Genomic DNA, 25,634 nt, shown 5'->3' with positions numbered 1-25,634 from the left:
GAGTTCCACGTTTCTCTCGCCAAGATGCGCCTGCCTTGTTAGTCTCGGTGTATTCCAATTAGACGTCGGCACTCCGAGTACCTCTTAATGTAGGCATGATTCTATCATTATGGGCTAGGCCTACTGGGATCTTTCGATTTCTTTCTCTTCTCTTTCTCTTCCACATCTTTCAATCTTTGGCCTTCTTAGCTACACCACTACTAGTACAGAGTACCTAGTATTATAATTAGCTAGTAATGATCTGGATGTATGCAGGTACGCCGATCTCGATGCATGCCACAGTGGACACTGGGTCCGTAGCCACGAGCGGCATTAGGCTAACGTCGGTCTACCTATGGCATCAGACCCTGCTGATCATAGAAGTGGCTAAGCACTTACAGTCGTGTGTATTTATGCAATCAGTATCACCATACTAACCTTGGAATAGAGTTGTCATGGTCTTCCAATCCGAAGAAATCAATGTAAATGAGCCTGTTTTGGATCTATCAAAGTTATTGAACTTTCCTAATGCCCGTTAATTCTTCTTGTAGGGCTCCCAATGGTACTTTCAGGCGGTAATCTAGCAATTTGAGCCTTAATACCCAGTAACATGTCATGATTGGATTCGAAAGAGAGTCTCAAAAATACTGTCGTGCTACGGTCAGGCTACGGTATCCCGACCATTTCCCAAGGTTTTGAACAATCTAGTATTTATATCGTACGAGCATTGTTTGATGCTATTACTAACTAGGTACCTAGGTAGGTTAATTCAAGTTCCGAGTCGATTTCAACTTCTAACTTGAAGGTTGAAGTTATTAGTAAGTCCATGATGTTGGTACTAGTACCTGGTAGGCACGTGGCTATATATAACTATCAGCTGTCAGGTGGTGCCCGTGCCCGGTGGAGAGCCTCATCATTCAAGTTCAAGTTGGTATCTTGATCACAGCACAGGTGATCCACTAGCAAGATTACAACTAAATTGATTAAAGCAGATCTTCATCAAGATCCACTTATTAATGTGCAGGGGCTTTAAACCATGCCGGCCCCAAATCTCACCAATTCGCGATCTCAAAAACCGACACCCGCCGACAGCCGCAACGTTGTGGATCTGCGGGGCAGATATATCCTCAGCTCACACGCTCACTCTTCAATTGTACTCTCATTCGCAGATAAATGAGCATCAATGGATGTACTAACCAAATCCATCCCACCAGAAAGAGACATAACCTGTAAATATGGCGCGACACAGGAACCCCTCACAAGTATGCGGAGTAATGGGGTGCCACGATGCCACTCCGTGAACATTTAAAAGCAGACTTTCACCCCAATCCTCATTATTCTTCTACTTAAGTGCTTCTCCAAAAGATTTGCTGCTACCAAAGCTGTACTTTCAGGATGGCGACCGACCCACGCCCCAATATCATCTTCATCATGGCCGATGACCATGCCGCCAAATCGATATCCTGCTACGGCGCAGGAATCAACCACACCCCCAACCTCGATCGCCTGGCTACCGAAGGCATGAAATTCAATCACTGCTACGTGACCAACAGCATCTGTACGCCATCGCGGGCAACAATCCTCACGGGAACCCACAACCACGTCAACGGCGTCATGACCCTCGACTCCAAAATCAACAAGCACATTCCTAACGTCGCCAAGCATCTCCGCACAGGCGGTTACCAAACAGCAATGGTGGGCAAATGGCACCTCGGCGAAGGGAAAGACCATGAACCAACCGGATTCGACCATTGGGAAGTCGTCCCCGGACAAGGCGAATACTTCGACCCGGAATTCATCTCTCCAAATGGCACCCATCGAGAACCGGGGTATGCCACCGATATCATCACAGACAAGAGTCTTAACTGGATCAAATCCAGAGACGAAAAGAAACCATTCTTCCTCATGTGCCACCACAAAGCACCCCACCGCAGCTGGGAATGCGACCCAAAACACAAACACCTATACAAAGACCCGGTCCGCCTCCCAGATACATTCACAGACGACTACAAGAACCGAGCGAAAGCAGCCTCCGTCGCAAAGATGCGCGTCGCCGAAGACCTAACCTACACAGACCTCGGCCTCGCCCAACCAGATGGCGGATCCTCAACCGTCGGCCCCAAAATGCTAGAAAAATGGTGGTTTCACGACCGCAAAATCCCCGCGCCAGCAGACGTCTCCGCGCTCAAACTAATCGACAAAGACGACGGCACGGTCTTCACCTTCTCCACCCCCGACGAGCTCGCCGAATTCAAATTCCAGCGCTACATGCAGCGCTACCTGCGCACGATCCAGTCCATCGACGACAACGTCGGCCGCATGCTGGATTTCCTCGAGAGCGAGGATCTGGCCCACAACACGATCGTCATCTATACCTCGGACCAGGGCTTCTTCCTCGGCGAACACGGCTGGTTCGACAAGCGGCTCGTCTACGAAGAGAGTTTCAATATGCCCTTCCTGATCCGGTATCCCGCTGAAATCGCGCCGGGGTCTGTCTGCAATGATATCATCAGCAACGTGGACTTTGCTCCGACTTGGTTGGATTTCGCTGCTTGTCGGAAACCGTCGTATATGCAGGGTGTCAGTTTTCGCGCCCTGTTGAGGCAGAATACGCCCGTGGACTGGCAGCAGGTTGCGTATCATCGGTACTGGATGCATCGGGATGTGATCCATGAGGCGTATGCGCATTATGCGGTGCGGGATCAGCGGTATAAGTTGATTTATTGGTATAATGAGGATTTTGGGATTGAGGGGACGAGGCCTGGTGGGGAGGAGAAGGAGTGGGAGCTTTTTGATTTGGATGAGGATCCGCTGGAGCTGTTTAATTGTTATAATGAGAGTAAATATGCGGATGTTGTTGTGCATATGACTAGGTTGTTGGAGGAGAAGATGGAGGAGATTGGTGATGAGCCTATTCATCCACGCTGAAGTGTGGATGCAGTCTGATATAATATCAATCATGTTCGGGTCTATGATGCTCTCTATTTTCAATAATGTACAGAGGTATATATACAGTGACAGCAATAAAATGAAACCAGTAAAAAGATGATAGATACAAGACCAGGTTGCTCGATTGAATTAAGCCCGTAGTGCACTCTTAGCAGAGTATAAATCGAGAGACGCAAGGCCACGAGTTGAGGAGAGAGGAGTTGAGGAGATAAGTCGTTTCTTTTTCGAAGGTAGCCGCCTTATTGGCACCCTGATGGCATTTTGCAGAAACCAATCCAGACTTCTCGGGTGACGCGCCCAATCAGCGTCAAGATTGGCGGCCGACTCGAGCATGACGGAAAATGATAATTTCGGGGAATAGCGGGATTTCCCTAATAGCCCGAGGTCACGATTGATGAGCATCCAGGCCACGCGGTGCTGGAGGTCGCGTTCTTTGCCCTGGGCTTTGAAACCAGATGATAGGAAACCGAGGGGCTTGTCGCGGAAGCTCGAAGGAATCGAGTCGATGATATCTGTTGGCCACACCGGCCCGCGAGAGAAGTGTAGCTCGAGTCCAACGATAACCTTGCCTGCATACAACTGCCAGTCTTGGCTGAAACCATTGGCATATCTCTTGAATGGAACATTGCGGTGGAGAGAGTCTAGGACGATCTCTTTCATTCGGTGAGTCACTAGTCCATCCATGCAAGCGTATCGCCATAGGACCCGGCAGATGTTATATTTCTGGTTCTTGTAGGCGATTCGAAAGAAAAAATCCATATTCTCCCGCGAAAGCCGGAAGTTGGGCTGCCGGAGTAATGGAAGCACGTAGTCGACGGCGGAGAAGGCGTCCTTGCGACACATGGTCAACAGGAAGGTGAGAGTGCCACTATCGAGCGCAAGCTGATTCGTAAGACAGAACTTGAGGAGGCTGTTCGCAGCAGTGAAGTCTCCCCGACGGGCAACTACACTGAACATCTGAGAGAGAATCGATCGGCTGAACCAATTGGCTTCGGGTGTTTTGACGACCAGGTTGAGGAACGACTCCATACTCTGGCCATTCTCCAAATGCACCAAAAGGGAGTCCTGAATTGTCAGCTGGAGCGCAGTCCGAGTCACGCTCGTCTCGGCCATATAGCCCTTCTGCACCAAGTGCGCGATGAGAGACGCCTTGGCCTTGGGACTGACCACTGCTCCAAGCAGTACAAGCCAGGTCTCCGGAGTTGGGCGAATGTGCGCTCGGTCCATAGAGACTAGGAACCGCCGGAATGTCTTCAAATCTTGTCGTCGAGCTGCGGTCCGAAGAAAGATATTGTATGTGTCCGCAGTTGCGACATGTTCTGCTCGAAGGAAGATAGCCCTCGCAGTACTCAAGAGTTCTTGATCGCATAAGAACCCCAATGCCTGGTTCAAAGCTGCGGAAGAAAAGAAATTTCTGTTCGAGTCTTGTCGGAAGAGCTTTGAAATGCGTCGCACAATCTGGTCGCGTTGGGCGGGTCGGGCTTCGCTACTTGAGCGCTTCCCTGGGTTTCGGTCCCATGCACGTACTAGATCTTGAATGCGCTCCGCAAATTCTTTCACAGAGCTGGTAGATGAACCAAGCTCGATGAGTTCCCGATAGTTCACGTGGTCCGATTTTGACTCAATCCACACTCCACGAATCATAGGCACTGGAAGTTTGTTGCGCCGCATGGTCTCTATTGAGCTGAAAATAGGGAAAAGAGGCTTCGAAATCTCGACGAGAGGGTCTCCGATTTCCTGCTGAGCTTGGACGCGCTTGATGCGGTCTTCAACTAGCTCCATCACGCGCTCTGAGCCCGATAGTATAACCTTACGGTGGATGCCATCACCATCTCTTGGGCGTAAAATCTGTACACGGCATCCGTTGCGAACTTGGATATAATATATGTTCTCCGCGGTTGCCGTATCGGTCATGCCAGACATCATCGCAATGGTCTCTTCGGGTACCTGCAACTCCTTGTGTTTGGCATTCCTCCGAGTCGCCACTCGTGGATCTTGTTCTTGTCGCTCCAATATGTCCTTTATTGAATCCCAACCTCCGACAGGGTAGTATGACAGTTTTTCGCCGTTCGACGAGCGTCTTTTGATAAATGCTCCGTAACGTAGCTTTTTCCGATCTCGGACGGACAGCCTAGATATCAAATCGGTCTTCCGAGTACTCAAATCACGCACGGGGCCAGCCAAGGGCCTTGAGGATGAGCGGTGTTGATTTCGTCTTCTGCTTTTCCACGTCGCAGGGCCTCGCGCTGGTGTGGTGAGTTCGATATCGGCAAATATGTCGACAGGGCGCTTCGGCTTTATGGCAGAACCTGCCTGGTTGGCAGAGCTTGACACGCTATTTTCACTTCTAACGTGCTGCTCTCTCAAATTGATTGTCTCATTGCCAGCAAGTGGCACCTCCGTGTTGCTCCCATCGCCATCTTTAACCACAGCATCTGAGGAAAACCATCGGCTCGATTGTCGGTGGAGCGAGAACGAAGAGGGGCAGGGAGGGGTCACCGATGGCAATGGACGATTGGATGTGCGAGATCTATTTGTTGAAGCTGGGATGGTCGTTAAAGACGCGATCTGGTGGCCTTGCAGAGCCGACGCGGCCCATCGGGGGTAGAGGAAGAGGAGAGGTTCATCGGAGCCAGCCGCGACATTGTCCAAGACAACAGACAGGCGTCTTCTTAGACACGGGCGGCCACTCGAGAACATAGGGAGAAATGCTCCTGTAGCACCCGTGGCATGGAGAGGAATGGTGTCGGCACTAGCAGTTGAAGAGGACGGAGCAGCCAAACTCCGAAAATTGTCGCCGCGGGACGGGCAGGCGGTGACGGACTGCCTCCGATCTGATAATACTACGAGCACTACTAGTACTACTAGTATAATACTATACAACAACCTTGAAAATTGAGTCAAAGTTTCAAGTTTATGCCAATTAATCGTATTTGAGGCTTATTCCGAGACTGAGCCGATTACTGCGTGTATGCACGGCTAAAATTTTATATACAAGGCCATCATCAATAGATATGATCTTCGCGGCCGACCTCTGCAGCCTTGGGGATGCCCTTGATCTCCTTCCCCTTGGTGACAATCAATGGCTCGCCAGTAGCCTGTGCTCGCTTCGATAGCAGATATTTATGCTGCGACATTGGCGTCAAACCAAGTAGTTCCCCTCCCGACTCCCCATGGGAGTCTGCAAAGAAATCGGGCCCCGTGACATGCTGTTTGGCAGACTCCACTGCCCGAATAAGATTATCTTTCTTTCGTTGCATTCTATCGGACTCCTTGTCATCTGAGTCTGTCGTTAATTGAGATATTTGTTGGATCGCTCCAACGAGATATGTGACGAATTGCCAGCGGGACGCTTGAAACACAAACATAGACATGATCTCTGTGATCTGCCGCCGAGGGATTAGTATTACTATTGGATAGGTAAAAAGAGAGCAATCGTGATGATCTGACTAACCTTGTCGTTCAAATAATATATCTCCTCGCCGCCCTCCTCGATAAACTTGCGAAGGACGTCAATCTTCTCCCGATCAATAGAGCAAAGCTTCAAGGCATGCATCAAAGTGGGAATGTCCCCTATCTCCTCCAAATGCGTCTCCTCATCCACCTTCGTGTCAACGCGATTCAAGAATCCGGACTCCACCCTCGAAAGGCCAGTCGTACTCTGATCACGACTGCGAACTTTGTGAGAATGGATGGTGAAATAGTCCTCGGTCAGCATATGCGCCTGTTCAAATCCCGACCGACCACGAACACGCTTCTCGGGCACCTTATGTCGAAGCCTCACCCAACGTCGACGGCGGACCCAGGAGTGAAACCACGGATGTGTGCCATGCCATTGGGATGAGCTGAAGGAGAAGGAATATTGCCATCCTTGCTCATCTACATCGCCAGACATATCCACGTACCATGTTCGCCAGGACCACTCCCAGCTCGGGTCTGGCAATTGGGCATTGGTGATATTGACGGGGCTTTCTCGCCGGTCTTGGGTCATCCAGGGACTGGGATCTAAGTTAAGCAGCGAGCCTTGAGAGTAAAAAGGTATTCCAAAGACAAATGAGCCACGCTGGTTCTCGTATAGAATATCCAGTTCCGAAACCGGCTTTTTCTCGTCGGAAGGAGGGGGTTGTCCATTTGTCGTCGTGGTATGTGTCGTAGCATTAGTATGGCTCTGGGTGCGCGTCGGTGCAAAGTCGAGAGTTTCGCTCTCCCTTAATCCTAGTCCACTATCTTGATTTGAAGGCTGGCGGGTGGGAGGGCCACCAGTGCTCCCCGCGGAGATCGACCCTCGTGCCCGCGACGATTCTCTGCTCGGGGGGGGTATCGGTGTCGGAAGTAACCCCTAGCCGATCGGGCTGCCATTTGGCATATTTCCTTTTCGCAAGCTGTCCGGAGACCGATACACGGTTCAGGCGTGAGGTTCGACTATTCTGGCGAGCAACGGTCGAGGTTCGTCGTAGAGATTCCGAATCCCCACTGCTAGGGTGCTGCGAAGGGGCAGTATTGTCCACAAGAGAAATGCTGCCAGGGTCCTCCATGGTAGGTCGTTTCTGAAGTATGATCGAAATGGTGTTGGCTATGAAAAGCTCCGGTATCTCTGAGAGACCTTCGTTTTAACGTAGAGGTGGAAGCGCCAATATCGTAGGCATTATCTTCACGGCGATCGTATCATTACCTTGCCGACCCGCAGCAAGGAAGACGTAAGAGGAGAGGCAGATACAAAGGAAAGTAAGGGAAAGCAAAGAATTATGAAGCGTGTTGTAAGAGAACCGTTAAAAGAATGAAGAGGTTAAGAAAAAGGGGGAAGTTGGATGTTGGAAAAAGTGAAATGAAGGTTGACCTTGAACGATGACATCGTTTGCGGTTTGCGGTTTGCGGGGGCCACCGCCAAGCCTTTGCCTTTCCCTCAACGCGTGCAAATCCAAATCCAACCCGCCCAAACAACAACCTCCAGAATGGGCGCGCAAGGCTATCGCAAGATCGAGCTACAGTCTCCAGCAGACTTCACATACCTCTACACAAACGCAGTCGCTCTCTCGCGGCAAAAACTCGACCTCAATTTCCCCCCTTTAGCTACAGATGATGACACCCCGGATCCGATGCGCGAACGCGTCCAGGAATTAGTGAATGAAGTAAGTCAAGCTTTAATTCTCCAGTCGAAACATCACGCAGTCGGGTATACATCAAATAGTCCGGGACCAGGAACTAATAAACTGTCTAGTATATAAACCAAACCTTCACAACGGCATCTTCCTCAATCAGCATCAACGGAATCGATTCATCCTCGCCGCAATTCCCCTTTCCAGCCTCATTCACCGCACCGGAAACAGTCGAGTATGAACCCTACGATTCAGAGCTGGCCTCGCGGGTCACAGCGCTCTACGCGCAACTCGAATCCCTCACCACAGGCGTTGCCCAACTACGACGAGACGCGCCCCGGAAGGCAGCAAAGGAATATGCGCAACATTTAGCGCAAGTCACGAGGGCGGAGGAAGAAGCCGCAGACGAGGAAGAGGAAGAAGAAGAGACTGACGAAGCTGGAGACAAGGCAGGAACGGGCCAACAGAACGGATCTTCGACTGAAAAGGCCGAGGCAATGGATGTGGATGTGGATGAGGGCTCGGCTGCGAAAACACAGAGTCAGACACAAACGCGCTCTCGACGCCGTGGTGATCGAAAGAGGCCACGTCCGGAATGGGATTTGCAGATACCGCTCGGCACGGAAGAAGAGACGGAACGATGGGCGAGTGGTGATATGGCCGATGTATACGAGAATGCATTGCGGACGCTGCAGCGACTACAGGGCGAGGGAGCTGTTGACGATGAACCTGGCACGGAGGGTAATGCTCTAGCTACCACGGTGGGCAAGGCTGAAAGGGCCGGGCGTGCTGCTGAGGTGGTCGAGAATATGTGAGAGCTCTGTCTGCAAGCGTTTTTGCCGATATTTTAACGGATTCAATTGGGGAGTTTTTTATGTCTTTTAATGTGGAAGGCGTTTGGTAACGAGGGCTTCGCGAGGATCATGATACCATTGTTTCTTCTTCTCCTTGGCTCATTTAACGACTCTTCAGACACCGAGTCAAGTCTTATTTTCCTTTGTTGACAATGACAATACATTTTACAACACCGTGGTGTCATTCTACAATAAGCAAGGTCGATCACTTCCAGGGCTACCAGCCATTTTTTGCTATGTGCTCTCCCGTGTATACACTCCAAATCAAGGATTGAATAAAAAAAGCCAAGTCTTCACCTCCACTTCAAACTCGCTTCTTGAAAACACCCCCACCGGATCCTGTCTTCCCCCTTCTATATTGAGAGAGCGGATGTGAAACCGCGTAATTGAAACACTTTAAGGAATATAGAGGAAAGAACTTTCAGTGATATCTAGATCAAAAGCAAGTAACAAAAGGCAAAAGAGTCCACAGGCTGTGGCTGGGTCGTCGTTGATGATGTGTTGAAAACTTTCAGAAGGCGTTGGATTGCCAGGTAAAAAGTTGAGATGCCAAAGTGGAACACAATTTAGTAGCACTCCGCAATTGACAATTGACAGTTGGGCCGAGGAAAAGTAAAAGACAGCCGGGTCTCGCCCCGAGGAAAAACTTCTCCTGCAAATCCCGGTCCATTGTCCCTCTTCTTAAATTTAGCACGAAGGGTGATTGGCACAGGAGCGATGCAGGCACCCGGTATATGCGAATGGTTGAACGAATGAAAAGAGTCTATATCGGGCATTTTATGCGCTGGTCTGGATGCCCTCCTCGGTGGCGTCCTTCTTCTCAGGACCATTGTCCTCGTTCTGGACGGTGGCATCGACAGCAGCAGGGGTGGCAGCTTCCTTCTTGGCGGCCCACGCAGGGGGGCGAGCCCACTCAGCCTCCTGCCAAGGTCCCTCGTCGGACAGCTCGCAGCCACCCTCACACTTGCAGGAGCCGCCGAACTCGGCGGGCAGGTTCTCAGCGGGGACCTGGGCCAGCAGCTCCTTTTGGTATCCGCTGCCGAGAACGTGGATCTTGTTGACGGTGACGGGGTCGAGGAAGCCTTTGACGACGCTGAAGACGGAGCTGAAGCCCCAGGGGGCGTTGATGATGTACAGCTTGCCCAGACGCTCGGGGTAGTAGTTCTGGGAGATTTCGGAGGCCTGGCGCACGTATCCGTAAACGGAGGGGATGCTGGTGACACCGACACCCTTCAGGTCCATGACGGTACAGCTGGTCTCGAGGAGCTTACCGGCCTTGCGAGAGCAGGCGGGCAGACGGGGGTCGGCCATCTTCTCGTACTCAGTGACGAGGTTCTGCAGCATGCGCTCACTGGTGGTGATCTTGTACATAGCCGTGAGGTCGATCTTGCCCAACTTCTCAATGTAGAGAGGACGACCATCCTATAGTGCGGAATTGTAATTAGTCTTCCTGCTTCAACTTCTATGACTCGTCTCACACGAAAATACAGACACGCTCAAAGCCGCCGCGTACTCACCTTGTCAGTCTTGTGGTAGTATTGAGGGTAGTACTTGAACACCTCGGGCTTCTCAGGGTATTCGAAAGTAGCAGGCAATTCATTGGTACCAAAGTCCTTGCGCCACTTCTCGGTGTTCACGAACCTACAAATGATCAGTATTAGACTTATCTGCGACGAATGCAAGTGTCGCGGGCAATCCAGCTCCTATTCAGAGAAGTGAACCACCGCTCGCGGGAATTGACGGCCACGTACATCTCTTTCGCTAGGTTGACATCGAACTTGCGAGCGCGCAGGAATCGGAGCAGAGTCAGGGTGTCCAGGCGTTCGGTGTAGCCCTCCTGCTCGAGAATTGTCCGCAGCTGGTGCACCTTGGCGTCATGTTCCGGGGTAGTGTGGCCTGGGTGGCCAGGCACAGCGTCCGGCGCGGTGGTGGGAAAGTCGTACTGATCGTACTTAGAGTCGGTAGCCAACTTTTGCTCGGCCATGATGAAGGTGTGAGTGTATGAAAGGAGAAAGAAAGGACGAGGAGGGAAGAGGGGCGATGTCAAAAAGTGGAGGGGGGGGGAAATGCAAGGCGGACGGGAATTGGCGTAAGTGGCCACTTCAATATGAACGGGGGATCGCCCGTTGGGTGAACAACCGCACGGAGAGGCCCAGATGGGCCTCGTGGGCTACGAGGGTTGGGTCTTAATTTATTTGAAGGTACTAAATAATGGAGAATCAAATGACAGGTGGATTGGGTCAATAATAGTATGTTGGGCTATTGACATGAGGCCTCGAAGAACTGCAAGGACTGCAAGGACTCCCACGGTGGCCAAAGTCGACAGGCAAAAGAAGCAGAAAGCAAATCGGAATTTTTTAATTTTTTTTAATTAATTAATTGGACTAAACTATCCTGGGATATCCCGAAATGAATCTCTTTTTATTTCCTTACCTCCTCGGTATTGATAGTATTGCTCAATATCTTGATCGTGTCTTTCTCTAACAACCAGTCCATACGGCCGCTTGCGGGTAAGCAAACTTCTTGAAATCCTCTTCAAACAGCCTGGTTGCTGGGTTACATCTGCCCACTGGCATTGAGTTCTGCATTGATCGATCATCGTAACTAGCTCGACGGGGTGAAAGGGGCACGAGGCGGTGTCGAAAGATCACCCAGCCCGCATAACAAGCCGCCCTAGTCTGGAGCTAAGGAGAAAAGAAAATTTGACCGGCATTTACGGAATACTGATCGGCGAGAGGAGGTTCAATGTCAGGGTATCCCGAATAAGCTTCTAGATATAGTGATTGTGCTGTACAGGCCGAAGACTCAAGATAAATAAATAAAAACGGGTATTCAATCCAAAAGACCTCACGTGGCAAAAAAAGCATGAGCAAGATGATATTATACACAGCGCATCGGGAACTCAAAAGGCCCGAGCGGTGATGGCAACATAAACATAAACATAAAAAAGAAACATAGATCAGATAGGATTATTGGGCAGATTGGCTGAACAAGACATGTGAGTAACAACTATGCGCTGGGTATAAATTGGAAAAATCCATGACAGATAAAAATAAAAACAAGAACATGATAAAAAAGCAAATGATAAAGGAAAATATCCTGATATTATCAAGACTGATGGCATGCCCGAGCCAGCGGGTGCATATATTCGTGTATCGATGGCATTCACACAAGACGCAAATTTTCATAGGGTTCCACACGGAGAATGGTCGAGATCATCGCTGAGCATTCATTCAGTCCATCGCAGGGTTGAGGATGGACGAAGATGGAGAGTTAGACATTGAGTACGGGGCTTCCGCATCCATCAGATCATCAAAATATTAAACTGGAGGCGTTCATAGCCAGCCAAGACATATGGGCGGAGTTTATAGGCTCCTACCCGTCACTCGGTCTCATAAGTCTTCATAAGAGAGGTAACACGCCATATCGGGGTGAGCGCGTTTACCATCCCTTCTTGCGTGCAAATCGTTTGTTGAGAAGAGCCAACACCTTGGTGACATTGAATTGGACATATTCCAGATCAAGATCCTCAAGGCTGTCCTTCTGCATCTCCAGGAGATCGTCCAGCTTGAGGTCAAGCTCAAGCAGACCGCGGGCGCGACCCTTGTAGTGCAGACTAATCACAAATGTTCCGGGCAACGGACTCTTGAACATGAAGTAGATGTTCGCGCGGCGATTTTCGGGAACATTGCTTCGGCGGATCACGCCTTCCTTTTCCAACTGTTGGTGGGTGAATTTGTACGGACCAAGCTCCTGGTGCTTCTGCGTTTTCCGTTGCTTGCCCTCGGATTGGCTGCGCACGTTGTGAAGATAGGACTTGTAAGTTTCGAGTTGGCCCACAAGATAAGCATTATGGTCGCGGATGGTGGCAAAAACCTCTTCCAGTTTGCGTGTCTCGTCCAACACCTTCTCCTTGAGCGAGCCAAGGTGCACCAATTCTTGCTCCACCTCATCCCTCAGCAGACTAAACTCGTCGGAGCGGTCGATCACACCCATGTCCTGGAGTTGACTCAATAGTTCCATGGTGCGTATGCCTTTCCGCACCATCACTGCATCGTTTTTGAGGGTTGCAGCTGCTTCAGCGATGCGGTCTAATCGCAGAGGCCGACGAGCGACCGATGAGTTTTGTGGAAGAGATCTAAGGATCTGGACAAATGTCGACTTGGCCTCCATAAAGAACACCTCTTCTTGGGTAATATCCAGAGCGGCAGTCAGATCATCCAGAGCTATCTCCCATCTACTGAAAAGTGGCACCGTGATAGTCCTGTTTTCTTTGCGAGGTACCTGTGGGGGCGCTGTTCCTAGCTCTTGTAACAGGAGTGCAAGGTGCGAGTTGTGGTCCTGGGTGAGGGCATCGCTGTGCTTATCAAGAAGAGCGTGAGTAGCGTACATCTCGTTGAGAGTGATTTGCAGTTCCAAGTCACGCTTGGACAAAGCCACATAGTTATCCATCTCCAAGCTCTCGTAAAAGTCCTGGACTTCACACAGATCAAGCAGAAACTTATTCACTCGTTCCTTGTTGGATTCGATGAAAGGCTGCAGGCTGGACATGTAAGGCTCCTTGGCGTATGAAGGTTTGTTAGCCAAATTCTGGAGCATCTTGGCAATAAGAGTCAAGGTACGGCGGGGCTTGTCGGTAGGTGTCGCATCGATCAGCATGTAGGAGCGTGGTGTAACAATGGCGGGGTTGATGAACCGAAGGAAGAAGAAACCACCGATAAGCGTACAGATAGTCTGGTCTTGGGCGTCGGGATACTTGCGACGGGAGAGACTGCGGATCTGTTTACAGATCCATCGGATACCGTACGGGGTTTCATCCACCGAGTCGATAATGGTGGTAAGGAATCCGTTGGCGATATCGGTCAGCATCTTGAGGCGTGGTGCGATGATTGCCTGAACCTGCTTGTTTTCCGCAGCATCCTCAGCTGTAACCGAGCGAGCGAGGTAGTCTGGCAGCGAGCCGGTCTCTTCTTCAATCTGTTTCACCATTGATTCATAAACCTTCAAGGGGTTGATTTCCAGATCCACATCGCGCAATTCGATCAGCGAGTTGATCCGATCCGCCAAAACCTGTTTCAAGTAGCTCTGTCCAGGGCCACGGCGTGTGTAGGTGGTCATCATACGAGAGACAGGGGTGTTTTGGCGTAGGAGGGAGGAGTACTCGGGGGTGTTGTCGAATTGATAGGTGAGGACGGACTGGAACATGGTAAGGAGAAGGTGCTCTTCACGGCTCTCATACTGGTTTCCGTAGATGGTGAACATGACCGTCTGCAAGAGCGAATCGATTTCAGCCATTGAGACTAGTCGGCACAGGTGGGCGATGTGGCGGGGTTCGGACTGCAGCAGAAAGAGCAGATTGCCGTACTTCTGGGTGCGCTCGTCGTTGGGAAAGAAACCCTCTTGCGGGTCGGCGGTATCATCGAGATGGCTGGCGACTTCATTTTGCTAAAGGAAAATTAGGTATGAGTGACTATTCCGCGCTCTCCTTTCTTCTCTTTTCCCTCCGCTCTGGATGAAGTTATGAACTTACCTCCTCCAAGGCCATTCGGTTCTGAATCAACAGCGCAATACGCGAGTCGAGATATCGCACATCCTTTTCCAATACGAAGTTCTTCTTGGATTGCGAGGAGATCTTGGATTTCAATTCTCTGAGGTGTTTCTGTGCTGTACGGAAGTCAGTACCCAGGTCGACGCGACAGCCCAGGGGGAAGCTGGATTGAACGTACCTCTTGCCAGATCATCTGAGATTTCCAAGTCTCTATCCTTGGCAGACATGGACAAGTACAGTGCCGTGACCGACATCCGCTTGGATTGGCGGAGCGACCGAGTATCGTGAGACGACATGGTGTTCTGTCGTGCGACGGGTTGAAACGAGGCAGAGGACGAAGAGGAGGCTCGGGAGATTCTCGATGCTGGTTGAAGCATTGTCGCAACAGACATTGTGCGATTCTGTGTGAAGACCTTCCTGGAAGAAGGATGGGTTGGCCGACTGCGCTGTGGATGACGGCGCAAGTAGTCAGGGAGGGATGACGGGAGAAGGTCTTTTTTTTAGGATGGGGAGGTTCAAAAAGTCAGAAAGGAACGTGAATGGGACGAAACGGTGGGAATGAATGCAAGGTCTCTGTACCTCTTCGATCCTCTCGATCCCTGGTGGAATAGATGGGATTCCTCTCGACAAGGGGGGGGGGTCGCCAAAGAAGGTTTGGGGGGACGAAAGGGTGAACCGGGGGGTTGGGCGCAAACCGCGGCAGGAGGGGGTGTAATCAATTGGCGAAGAGAATGAATACAGAAAATAGTAAGGAGCCTGGTAGGAAGAAGTAGAAAGCGGAAAAGGGAGGGGGGGAGGGGGAGAGGGGAAAGGGAGATTATTATTTCGTTAGTTTGGTTTCTTCTCTGGGGAAAAGGGCAAAAAAAGGGAAATGTTGGTGGAGCAATTGATACGTACAGTATTGACCTACGTATGGTTATGGGAATGGGAAATGGGAAACTTAGATAATAATAATAATTATTATTATTTTTATTATATTATTAATATTACTGTATTTGTATTTTTATCTCTCTTTCATGCAAGGGATTAGATACTCTTTGAATCCATTGTACCTGTCCATTTTGCAGCCAAAAGTACTCGGTATCAACTTGAAAGTACCGAATTACCCCTGGCCCAATGCACCTCGCCACCGCGAACCTCCCCTATTTCCATGGTTTCGGGGAAACTTCGCCTTGCCACACTTTGTCTACTCGTTCCTTTTCTGGTTCACCCCAGTACTCAGTACTTTACCCCTGTTGGATCCACTTGATGATTCAAGGTGTATTCGTACATGTAGCAGGGGATCTCGGACTTTGTGCTTGCGCAACTTGCCGAACTACGTCAGGGCCAACGGTGCCACATCTGAGAAAGATCAGTTACACAGATTCGTTGGTAACCCACCATCTAACCGGTACCTGCATCCGAGTCAAAAGATATTATTATATGGATTATATTATCATTTTTGGACTAAACCGGGGCCGCACTGACTCCCAAGGTGGGGATGGCCCTGGGGGCGGCCAAGGGTGCATCGCTGGTCCACGAGACCTCCATGTGGACGACATTCTCAACGTTGGAGCTGAACGGAGTTTCAGATTGATTCAACTCAGAAAGAAATATTCATCCTACTACATATTTCATCTCCAAGAGATTTGGAGACTCTTAGAAGATAGGAAGGTCCATCCATCGGGATAGGACAATACCTTCATGCCAGTGGAGATGAACATGAACATGAACATGGACATGAACATACGGAGTACGCCATCATCATCATCATCATCCACAAATCCAAACCCCAAAAAAAGAGACGACCAACTCCACTTCTACCTATCTGCACCAAAGGCAGCACTTGGCTGTCGCAGGTGCATCAATCGTTCGGCACTATCAACGGATGTCTCAGACGCAAGGCTCCTAGCGGGATCTCAGCGGGATTGGCAGTCCGGCTCTATCATCCGACATCGTGCGGTCCGCGTGGAATTAGAGACCACCTTGGTGCCTCATTTCTTTCATGGAGTACGGTGTACTCTGTACTCTGTTACGGAGCATGGTCTGCCCAAATAATGCCTCATCTTCTTACAGATCCTGGGTAGTGTTTCCTGCGCATTGGCTGAATCGAGGACCTCTTGTTGTCCCGAGCTTGACACTACGCCCTAAAGATCCTTTGCTTTTTGGATTAGTTTGCGGGGGTGTACGGAGTACTGCGCAATGTCTTTGCTTTTGCCTTTTTATCTTTGCTTTTTTTTATAGTCTTGCCTTGGCCAACTCCCCCCCCCTCCCGACTTTAGCCACTGCATTCTTGGCCAGTGCTTTGCTTCTCAGGGGTAAAACGCGCGAGGGTGGATCCCCTTGAGTGGGCCTGGCGGGAGACCTCGAGAGTTTCCTCTCCGCAGCCGTGAACGCTAGCAAGACCCATCGAAAACTTGCATATCCGACCCCCCCCCCTTGATCGCAAGGCCGTTCAAAGTTCTGCTGTACGCCATACCTGAGACATATTCCGGGGTGGCGGGAGGGGAATGCTACCGTGTGTCATGAAACTAACTCATAGATCAACGCTAATCTATCATAGATGAGGGACTGCCACACTATTCATCCCCCCCCCCCCCCAAATGTCACAGATCAAGACAGTCCCTCTTCCTGTCCGACTTAAACACGCCCCGGCGATCAACCACACGGGCCACCTGCATCCCATCCCGCCCGTCATGAAACAGCGCTAAGCTCCGTCGCAGATCGGTCGCTGCTCAGCAGTTGTGACCCCCTAATTGCTTCTTCGAGGCTCTCGCACACTAGCCATCATTGGGCATGGTACGGAATACGCTGTTGTACGGAGGTACACAAAGGATATGTCACCCTTTCGTGGATGTCAACGGAATTGGCAATTATGCATGTAGTAGTATCCGTACGGTGTACGGAGCACATACATCTCGCCCAGCTTTTCTACAATGCCTATGCGGCACATACCGGTACCATTCTAACCACTGGCAGCAGGATGCCCCGGCCACCAAGTGGAGACCATCCCAGCACTCTGCCCTTTTGGGCCTCGCGAGCTGATGAAGAAGATCCCATTGAGGCGTAAACTCCCTCCGTCGAACCTTACATTCTCTTTGGCGGGGAATGGCCCATGCGGCATGATGTCGACTGTCGGCTGACTTGATTGCATTCGGTCAGTGCAGGCATGGCCTTGACACCTGAGCTGCCATCGAATTCTGGACCACTGACAGATACGAGACGCATTTTGATTGCCATGTGACGTTGGTCGCGATTGAGATCCTAGTCTCGTCCAGGCGTTGCAGTAGTTCGTTTCTTGCCCATGGCCCTGGGTCTACGGGCGTCCCAGCATCGACGTGATTGGATTTGATCTCCCGGGTAGGAAAACTACAGAATATGGGACACCTTGACTACTCCGTACGGTGGCAAGGATATCAGGGTGTCCCCTGGCGACAGATATGCAACAATGGTGAAAGATGAGCATCAAGCAAGCTCAATGCAGTAAAAACCGTTTCGGCCCGTGACTGGTTGCCTTGCCGGCCTTTCCGGGCAATCATTCCCTTGTAAATCGTCCCTTCCTATGGAAGTCTTATCTTTACTTGATCAAGAGGCTTGCACCGAAGTCTATCGAGCAGTAAGCTTTGCGTAACTGTAGCCAATGAGATAGTGCCTCGGATAGGGGCCTGAATGGGTTAAGCTATCTCTCCCGCTGATGGGAATCTGTGGCCTTGCATACCCACGCATGTCGGCAGATGGAATATTGATTTGGAATTGCAAAGTGGGCCTTCAGTATTTCATACAGCGAAGTGGAACTAGAGATGTTACCCCCCCAAAAAGGGGAATTAGGTTCATTTCCACAGCTTAATCCTCCAAATATCCAAGCCCTTTTGCGCTGAAGTTAAGGAATAACACAAGAAAGGCGGCAGGTTATGGAATAGAAATTTCTGATGAAAGTTTTCACCTCTAGATATGATCTCCAGGCTGTAAATAAGGCTTCAAGTCTTGATGAGACTCGCGCTATCCTTGAATTCAATTTGAAAAAGCATGGACGTTTTGGGTGTCATTTTGTGGGAATGGACCTGGTCCATCTTCTTTCCGGTAAATCTCTAGGCTTAAATACTGCAATAAAATACTAGTACTGCGAATATATGAAGTGGAAGCTTTGGTTGATAGCACGCCTCCGCGTTTGAATGGTGTTACGCGTTGCACCCCTCCCCCGAGCAATGTATAACACTACGCAAAGGTGCAGGTGTGCTACTGAGTGATAAAGCCCAGGTGTGTTTTATTGCAAAGCGCAAATCTTCGCGTGCGAGGTTTCTATTTTTGACCGCGTTGATAAACGCGGTTTTGATTACCTCAAGGTAGTAATTGCTAATCCTGTATCTTTTGTCCAATTTTGTTCTACTAGAGTTTACCACTAGTATAATTCGGGTCGGGGGGTTATAAGTTCCTGCGAGTACGTGATTATGTATGTGATATAGTGAGTACATAGCTTGCATGAAGTAACTATCTCGATATGATCTGCATGCATGATGTATGTAGGTCGTACTCGCTGCAAAGGTATACAAAATGTGCTGTGTCACCTCAATTATCCTTCTTCTCTCCCACCTCCCCTTCATCAGCCCCATCAGCTGAATCCCCATCTCTCTCCTCCTGACCATCACCCTCCTGAGCCTGCGGCAGCCCCCAGAAGCGAGTGATCATCCCTCCCAAAAACCGCTGATCGACCCATTTCACCAACCCATATAAAATCCACCCCCAGCCCCACAGCGAAATGCCCATCATACTGGCAACCAGCAGGACCGGTCCCAGGATCAACAGGGACAAAACTGCCCAGAGCAACAAAGACACGGCAGCGAAGATGAAAACACCCACCAGGAACACAAGTAGTGGGACTCCACAGCAGATGGCCTGACAAACAAGGAATGTAGAAGCGATCGGTCGGCTCAGCGCAGCTTCATACATCTGCGCCTGCTTCGGCGGCGGGAAGTATCTATCCACAAGCCATTTCACAATCCACTCAAAGCTATCAACTGACCGCGGGAAAAGACCGTAAAGCCACTGACTGAAGGATGTCCAGATAGCCGAAAACTGGATTTCGGGCTGTGGCTTTTTGTCGTCTTTGGGAGCATCGTCGGAAGGGAATTGACCTGGGAGAACTGGCTCCGTCAGGGGCTGTGTGGTTTTATTGACATGTTTTACAGGGTCCTTTGCGATCGATTGAACATTATCGGTCGCCGTTGACTGAACTTTCTTGACCGGGAGGCCCTGGCCGAGACCGCTGGTGACGGGATTGAGTGACATCAAGAATTTGAATGGTCGGAGGGATAATGGAAATTCTGTAAGAGCTCAAGGAAATAATTAAGATATTCCGACAGTAGTTCTTCAAAATATTTTTTCTTCAGCGAAACCCATCAAGGACATGGATCTATATCAATCTGATCGCGATGGGACCATGACGTAGGGGGCGCCGCGTAAACTTGATAAAATAGATTAATTCTGAGATTCAGCCGTATTGGTGCAACGAACCAGCATCAGTAATTAGAAGCAAATAGATATTCAGTGCGAAATGATGACTTCAGTGTCCATGGTAGCACAGGCTATCCCAGCTGTCAAAGTTAATCTATCAACCAAACTACGTTCAAGCGTCTACCTAGTTACTCGAACTACAATGCAATAGTTCAAGTGACTACTAAGAATTATCCCGTGATATTCAGCTATATAACCTTGGAAATAGAGTCGATCTTACTTCTCGATAATCCAGGGGTTTTCTTGATCAACAAAGAGCAACATGTCATGAGGTAACCACTTTCCTGCGCATGGGGCTTCCAAAAACATTAATGTGAGAAATTGAGCAATATCTCCGTAATCCACCCGACCACTGACGCTATGGGTTGTCACTCTCAAATCGAGAAAGGTCCACTTGAGAAGGGAAGAAAAAAGTTAGACAGACGCAGTAAAAGAAATGCTAAAATAGAATGGTACGTACAATACCATCACCATCAACGCGATAGAATAAGAACTCTTTATAATCCGTCAAGAGGCTACGTAGACCACATTTGGCCTCTCCGCGGCGCTTTCACTCAGAGTAAACCATCGCTATGGAAATGTCAGCAGGAGTATAAATTCCCTATCATCCACCTGGGTAGTACTCTCTCATGTTGCCGATAACCTATGCTTCGCGACACGGGCATAGTCTCAATTTTTGGCTACTTTCAAAGCCGCACTTGTTTGATTCAAAAACCACGAGTTGAAAAGCAGTTTCCTCCTGTCTGCCATACCAGAAATTGTGGTTTGGAACCCTTAAGAGAGCGGACTTCTTTCCTTGGTATTGGACAGCATTGTCTGCAGATAGAGCTCGTGATTTTATTTCGAGACGGTCGGAATAGCCCCGGCACTTGTTGAAATGCTTTACCCTGGTCACATAATGAAGAAGTCTTTGTAGATGGGTCGCTTCACTCTCTGCACTGCTTCCAAGATGAGCAAGCCGTATTCCTGCAATGAAGTTAGCTCTATGCAGCTGTATCATGGTACCTTGTAGAATAGGTACGACATGTGAAATCTTACTTAACCAGTAAGAGACAGTAGGATCATTCGCAAATGACACTTGCCACGACTGAGCGAAGGGTCTGAATTCAAAATCGAGGTTGGGAAACATTTTCTTCACTTGGCCAAATGGGGAATCCTGCGCGTTTAAATGGGCTTCGACAGCCTGGCAGACATCGCGGAACTCTGCTTGAAACTGCCGTCGGTTAATATTGTGGTGTCCATGGATATGGCCGCCACCAAGACGCGATCAAGTTGGTTTTGAACAAACTCGTCAGAGGTTGGATTTGGGGGGCTGGGTTGAACACGCATGTTGGCGATTAGTGAGGATGAAGGCGAGAGGTTGCGGTTGCGGTTCAGGGTGAGATGTAGTTTGAATCTATTTTCCCCAGAGTACTGAATTTCCCAGGGTAATTACCTACTAGGTAAGTAATAGCTTCGCCGCACCCCAAAATGGAAAGACACGGCGGAAGGTACAGTGGGCGATCCGTGGATGAGTTCGCGCACCGTCATCGACCTATCGCAGCCCGAGTTAGGTATATAAATTGCCTAAAATGGATTGTGGGACGACACGAAATCTATCTTAGACAATATCTCTACCATCAGCTTTGGTTTGTATCAAATAAAAAGTATTCATGCAGTTGCTATCATGTAAACGCCAATCAAAGTGCAAGTCTATCTATAAGGTCATTTCCATAAAAGGAATCTCATATCACATAACGCCAGTATCCCCACGGACATGCAAGAGAATGCTCCCAGTCAGAAGGCTTGTATCAAATGACTCCATTCCCAGGGGTATTCCCGACGGGTACAGTGGGCGCCTCCATGTGTGTCGGGTGAGGTGGTGCAAAGGGATCAAAGGCAGTTCGGATGGCACTAACACCCTCTTTCAGATAAAGCACGAGACGATATGCCGAATTTCCATTCAAGTAGTATCGGTGGAGTCGTTTGCTGCGTAGGAAGCCCAATCTCTCATATAATTTCATCGCGCCGGTATTTGTGATTTCGGTCTCGAGGACAATCTAAATGTAATTAGAAACAGTTAGCCAGGACAAGCCAAAACCAGTCTAGACCAGAGCAAGGCTGATGGACAAAGATGTATACAAACCTCATCGGCATCCCGCTCTATCATGGCATCAATCGCCATACGGACTAGCTTCGTTGCGATGCCCTGACCTCGAAACTCTTCGCGCACCGCTAGCATGGCAATATACCCTCTCAAAGCCCCGCCCCGGTGCGGCTCTAGCTTCGAAACCACGACACCGACCATCTCGTCCTTTTCATCCATGGCGAGAAAGCAGAGATCGCCCCATTGATACAGAAAATAGCGGTAAACGTAGATGCTGTAGGGTTCGGACAGATCCTTGGAGATCAGCTGGCGCATAGCGGCAACATATTCGTTCTCGCGCGCGCTATCATAGCGCACATATCGGAGCACAGGGGGGATTTTGGTTCATGATGTGTATAATGGCGAGGGCGAGGGCGAGGGCGAGATCAAGATTGAGAACGCGGAGGGCCAACGCAAAGTGGGGAGGGAAAGGAAGGAAAGGAACGGGCGGAGGACAACAATTGCCCGATTCACCGCATGTGACGCCGATCTGCCCGCCGGGCTGCACAGCTCCAGCTGCTCGTCACTTGATCCCCTTCTTTTTCTTTTTTCTTCCCACTTTCGGTCACTCTACCATCTCCTCTTGCCATTGGGTTTGGTCGTTTTCTCTCCCTGGCTCGTCGCTATGTTGCGCCGCCGCACTGGCAAGGATGACGCCCCTCCATCCAACGACAATACCAGCCGGACCATCCGAGATAAGGAGGAGGAAGAGAAGCTTCGAGCCGAGTTTGAGGGCGCCAAGGTCAAGCAGCTGGTAATCAAACCGCGCAGCAAGCGTCGGAATGGTTTTATATTCTTTCTGGGCGGTCTCTTTGGCGTTTTTATCGCCCTATTCTTCGCCAACCAGCAGGAGGTGATCAACCTGGACGGGTTGATGGATCTAAACATCGATACTCTGATCGATGTAATCCCCCAAGGCATCGTGCGAGATGCGAAGGAGTTTTCGGTATGCTTGGAGTCCATGCCCTGGGTTCTCACGACCATGATATTGTCTCAGCCAGCTGACTACGAGGGGAGATGCGACAGCAACACGAACGCGATGCCGTCAATTACGATTCCTTTGCCGTCGGACTACACCTTCAATCACAAGGCGTTGAAGCCAAACATCCTGTTGTTATGATCCCTGGTGTCATCTCTACCGGTCTCGAGAGCTGGGGAACTGGAGACACTTCCCGGCAGTACTTCCGGCGACGACTATGGGGCAGTTGGAGTATGATGCGGGCGCTGGTGATGGACAAGGCAGAGTGGAAGAACCATATCATGCTAGATCGCCAGACAGGTCTTGACCCACCGGGAGTCAAGCTGCGTGCGGCGCAAGGTTTCGACGCTACCGACTTCTTCATCACGGGCTACTGGATCTGGAATAAGATCTTGGAAAATCTGGCGACAATTGGATATGACCCGACCAACGCTTTTACCGCTGCATATGATTGGCGACTATCATATCTCAATCTCGAGATCCGCGATCAGTACTTCAGCCGCCTGAAGTCTTATATCGAGACAGCCGTTGAAGTTTCGGGCGAAAAGATCACCCTGACATCCCACAGTATGGGCTCGCAAGTGGTGCTTTATTTCTTCAAGTGGGTTGAGAGCGAAGATCATGGAAACGGCGGAAAGGACTGGGTCAACAAGCATATCGATTCATGGGTCAACATCAGTGGCTGCATGCTCGGTGCCGTCAAGGGATTGACAGCCGTGCTTTCCGGCGAAATGCGTGATACAGCTCAGCTCAATGCCTTCGCCGTGTACGGCCTCGAAAAGTTCCTCTCGAAAGAGGAGCGAGCAGAGATTTTCCGCGCAATGCCAGGTATCTCCAGCATGCTCCCTAAAGGCGGCGAAGCCGTCTGGGGTAATTCCACTTGGGCACCGGACGACCAGCCAGGTCAATCTATGAGCTTTGGAAACCTTCTAAATTTCCGGGAGACCAACTCGTCTTGGACGAGACGCAATCTCACTTCGTCAGAGAGTCTGCAGTACCTCTTCGACCAGAGTGAAGATTGGTATAAGAACCAGGTGCTGAGCAGCTATTCACACGGGGTGGCGCATACCACCCGTGAAGTCGAGGCGAACGAGAAGAATCCGCGTACATGGTTGAACCCACTCGAAGCTCGACTCCCGCTTGCGCCTGATATGAAGATCTACTGCTTCTACGGCGTTGGCAAACCCACCGAGCGCAGTTACTTTTACCAAGAGGAGCGTGATCCCCAAGTGAAGCTGAACGTAAGCATCGACACAACTGTCACACTTAACGATGATATCGATCATGGAGTTGTGATGGGCGAGGGTGATGGCACCGTCAACCTTCTCAGCACAGGATATATGTGTGCCAAGGGCTGGCGCATGAAACGATACAACCCAGCCGGGTCTAAGATCAAGGTCTACGAGATGCCGCACGAGCCAGACCGCTTCTCCCCCCGTGGCGGACCTAATACTGGTATGTCCCTGCAGTAGAGTACTTGGTACTTTATTTTTCTCCTGGTAATCATCTATCTAACGAACATAATAGGAGACCACGTCGACATCCTTGGCCGTGCCTCTTTGAACGACCTGGTTCTCCGCGTCGCCGGCGGCAAAGGTGACCAGATCGAAGAAACCTTTGTCTCTAACATCCGCGAGTATGCGGAACGTGTACAGATCTTTGACGATGAATAGATAGACCATGACACGAATTCAAGCGGCGCCTGGATGTTTCTGTTTTTCTGTTTTCTTTCATGTTTTTCTATCTTTTCTTTTGACTGTTTCACTATTACCCTTCCGAGATACACGCGCTATCTCGTTTAGTGTGACACGTATCCTGATTCCCTTAGAAGTTGGTAGGTTGGTTATTTTCAAGTATTCCTGGGAGGCAATTACATTATGTGGGATTATTATGTATCTTTTGTCTGACGTTGTATCAAAATCGAGTCGTGTCATTTATCTCAACGCACAATATTCCTCTGCAGCTGCTTCATCCCGAGACATACCTGAGTCAGTCGACTACATACCTAGGTAATGCTTGGCATACTAGGCATGTGAACGTGTCTCCAGTAATCAAGTATAAGCCCTCTTACTTCTGCAAATTCAATCACAAGGCCTTACACATCATAAACCTTAGAATATCGTCCATACTAACTAGCTAATCGCCCATACCTCGTATCACAAAGGCCGATTGGTTGGTCAGATACCTGCCTGCGCCTATACTGCCCTCCCCTCCACCTCAGGCTGGGCAGCAACATTATCACAATCCAGTCTTAAACAGGTTGTGCAGCACAAACACAGCCCCCGGCCTCGGGCTGGCACATGTGCCGGGGTCCGTGGGATCATCATACCGATGGTAAAATTTCAGCAGTTACAGCCAGACAAGACTGGCTGATCTGCGCGAGGTGCGGGGGTGATGCATATCTCTTCCGCGGAGGGACGGAGTAGCCCTGGAAGGAACTGGATTTGCAGAAGCAGAAGCAGAAGCAGAAGCAGAAGCAGAAGCAGAAGCAGAAGCAGAAGCAGAAGCCGCTTCCAAGCTTGCTTTTGGGCTCGAGAAGGTTGAGACGATCGACAATGATCTCCACCCCACTGCCAAGAGTCGTTCAGTCCGTTGCGTATGTACTCTCTGTTCT

The 25,634-nt window shown here is 50.0% G+C and overlaps 8 protein-coding genes across 8 annotated transcripts; 3 read left to right on the top strand and 5 right to left on the bottom strand.

Moving 5' to 3' along the window:
- Positions 1–1,374: 1,374 nt before the first annotated feature.
- Positions 1,375–2,907, top strand: N7533_007128 (sulfatase family protein; the record flags this gene model as incomplete). The annotated part of the gene is made up of 1 exon (XM_057103778.1): positions 1,375–2,907. The coding sequence occupies one exon, from the start codon at positions 1,375–1,377 to the stop codon at positions 2,905–2,907; it is 1,533 nt and encodes a 510-aa protein (XP_056958735.1).
- A 150-nt stretch (positions 2,908–3,057) lies between these two features.
- Positions 3,058–7,463, bottom strand: N7533_007127 (uncharacterized protein; the record flags this gene model as incomplete). Its single annotated transcript, XM_057103777.1, has 4 exons — positions 3,058–5,751; positions 5,961–6,314; positions 6,383–7,136; positions 7,189–7,463. 4 exons carry the CDS (start codon positions 7,461–7,463, stop codon positions 3,058–3,060), a joined length of 4,077 nt encoding a protein of 1,358 aa, XP_056958734.1.
- Positions 7,464–7,880: 417 nt separating this feature from the next.
- Positions 7,881–8,839, top strand: N7533_007126 (uncharacterized protein; the record flags this gene model as incomplete). Its single annotated transcript, XM_057103776.1, has 2 exons — positions 7,881–8,057; positions 8,147–8,839. The coding sequence occupies 2 exons, from the start codon at positions 7,881–7,883 to the stop codon at positions 8,837–8,839; spliced, it is 870 nt and encodes a 289-aa protein (XP_056958733.1).
- Positions 8,840–9,655: 816 nt separating this feature from the next.
- N7533_007125 (SEC14 family lipid-binding protein) lies at positions 9,656–10,862 on the bottom strand (the record flags this gene model as incomplete). Its single annotated transcript, XM_057103775.1, has 3 exons — positions 9,656–10,300; positions 10,396–10,519; positions 10,630–10,862. 3 exons carry the CDS (start codon positions 10,860–10,862, stop codon positions 9,656–9,658), a joined length of 1,002 nt encoding a protein of 333 aa, XP_056958732.1.
- Positions 10,863–12,319: 1,457 nt separating this feature from the next.
- N7533_007124 (Ras GTPase activating protein IRA2) lies at positions 12,320–14,818 on the bottom strand (the record flags this gene model as incomplete). The annotated part of the gene is made up of 3 exons (XM_057103774.1): positions 12,320–14,323; positions 14,409–14,542; positions 14,605–14,818. 3 exons carry the CDS (start codon positions 14,816–14,818, stop codon positions 12,320–12,322), a joined length of 2,352 nt encoding a protein of 783 aa, XP_056958731.1.
- Positions 14,819–18,971: 4,153 nt separating this feature from the next.
- Positions 18,972–19,691, bottom strand: N7533_007123 (seipin co-factor family protein; the record flags this gene model as incomplete). The annotated part of the gene is made up of 1 exon (XM_057103773.1): positions 18,972–19,691. One exon carries the CDS (start codon positions 19,689–19,691, stop codon positions 18,972–18,974), a length of 720 nt encoding a protein of 239 aa, XP_056958730.1.
- A 2,015-nt stretch (positions 19,692–21,706) lies between these two features.
- Positions 21,707–22,344, bottom strand: N7533_007122 (peptide alpha-N-acetyltransferase MAK3; the record flags this gene model as incomplete). Its single annotated transcript, XM_057103772.1, has 2 exons — positions 21,707–21,955; positions 22,042–22,344. Coding segments are annotated over 2 exons (552 nt in total), but the record flags the coding sequence as incomplete, so codon positions are not given.
- Positions 22,345–22,666: 322 nt separating this feature from the next.
- Positions 22,667–24,693, top strand: N7533_007121 (phospholipid:diacylglycerol acyltransferase; the record flags this gene model as incomplete). Its single annotated transcript, XM_057103771.1, has 3 exons — positions 22,667–22,987; positions 23,059–24,475; positions 24,548–24,693. The coding sequence occupies 3 exons, from the start codon at positions 22,667–22,669 to the stop codon at positions 24,691–24,693; spliced, it is 1,884 nt and encodes a 627-aa protein (XP_056958728.1).
- Positions 24,694–25,634: the final 941 nt, after the last annotated feature.

The sequence above is a fragment of the Penicillium manginii genome (genome assembly GCF_028828005.1).
Source record: "Penicillium manginii strain IBT 31320 chromosome Unknown utg000005l:1.0-5665137.0:1.0-5668048.0, whole genome shotgun sequence".
In the NCBI taxonomy this organism is placed as follows: Eukaryota; Fungi; Ascomycota; class Eurotiomycetes; order Eurotiales; family Aspergillaceae; genus Penicillium; species Penicillium manginii.
The sequence above is the reverse complement of the archived record's forward strand: the minus strand, read 5'-3'. Positions and strand labels throughout refer to the sequence as shown.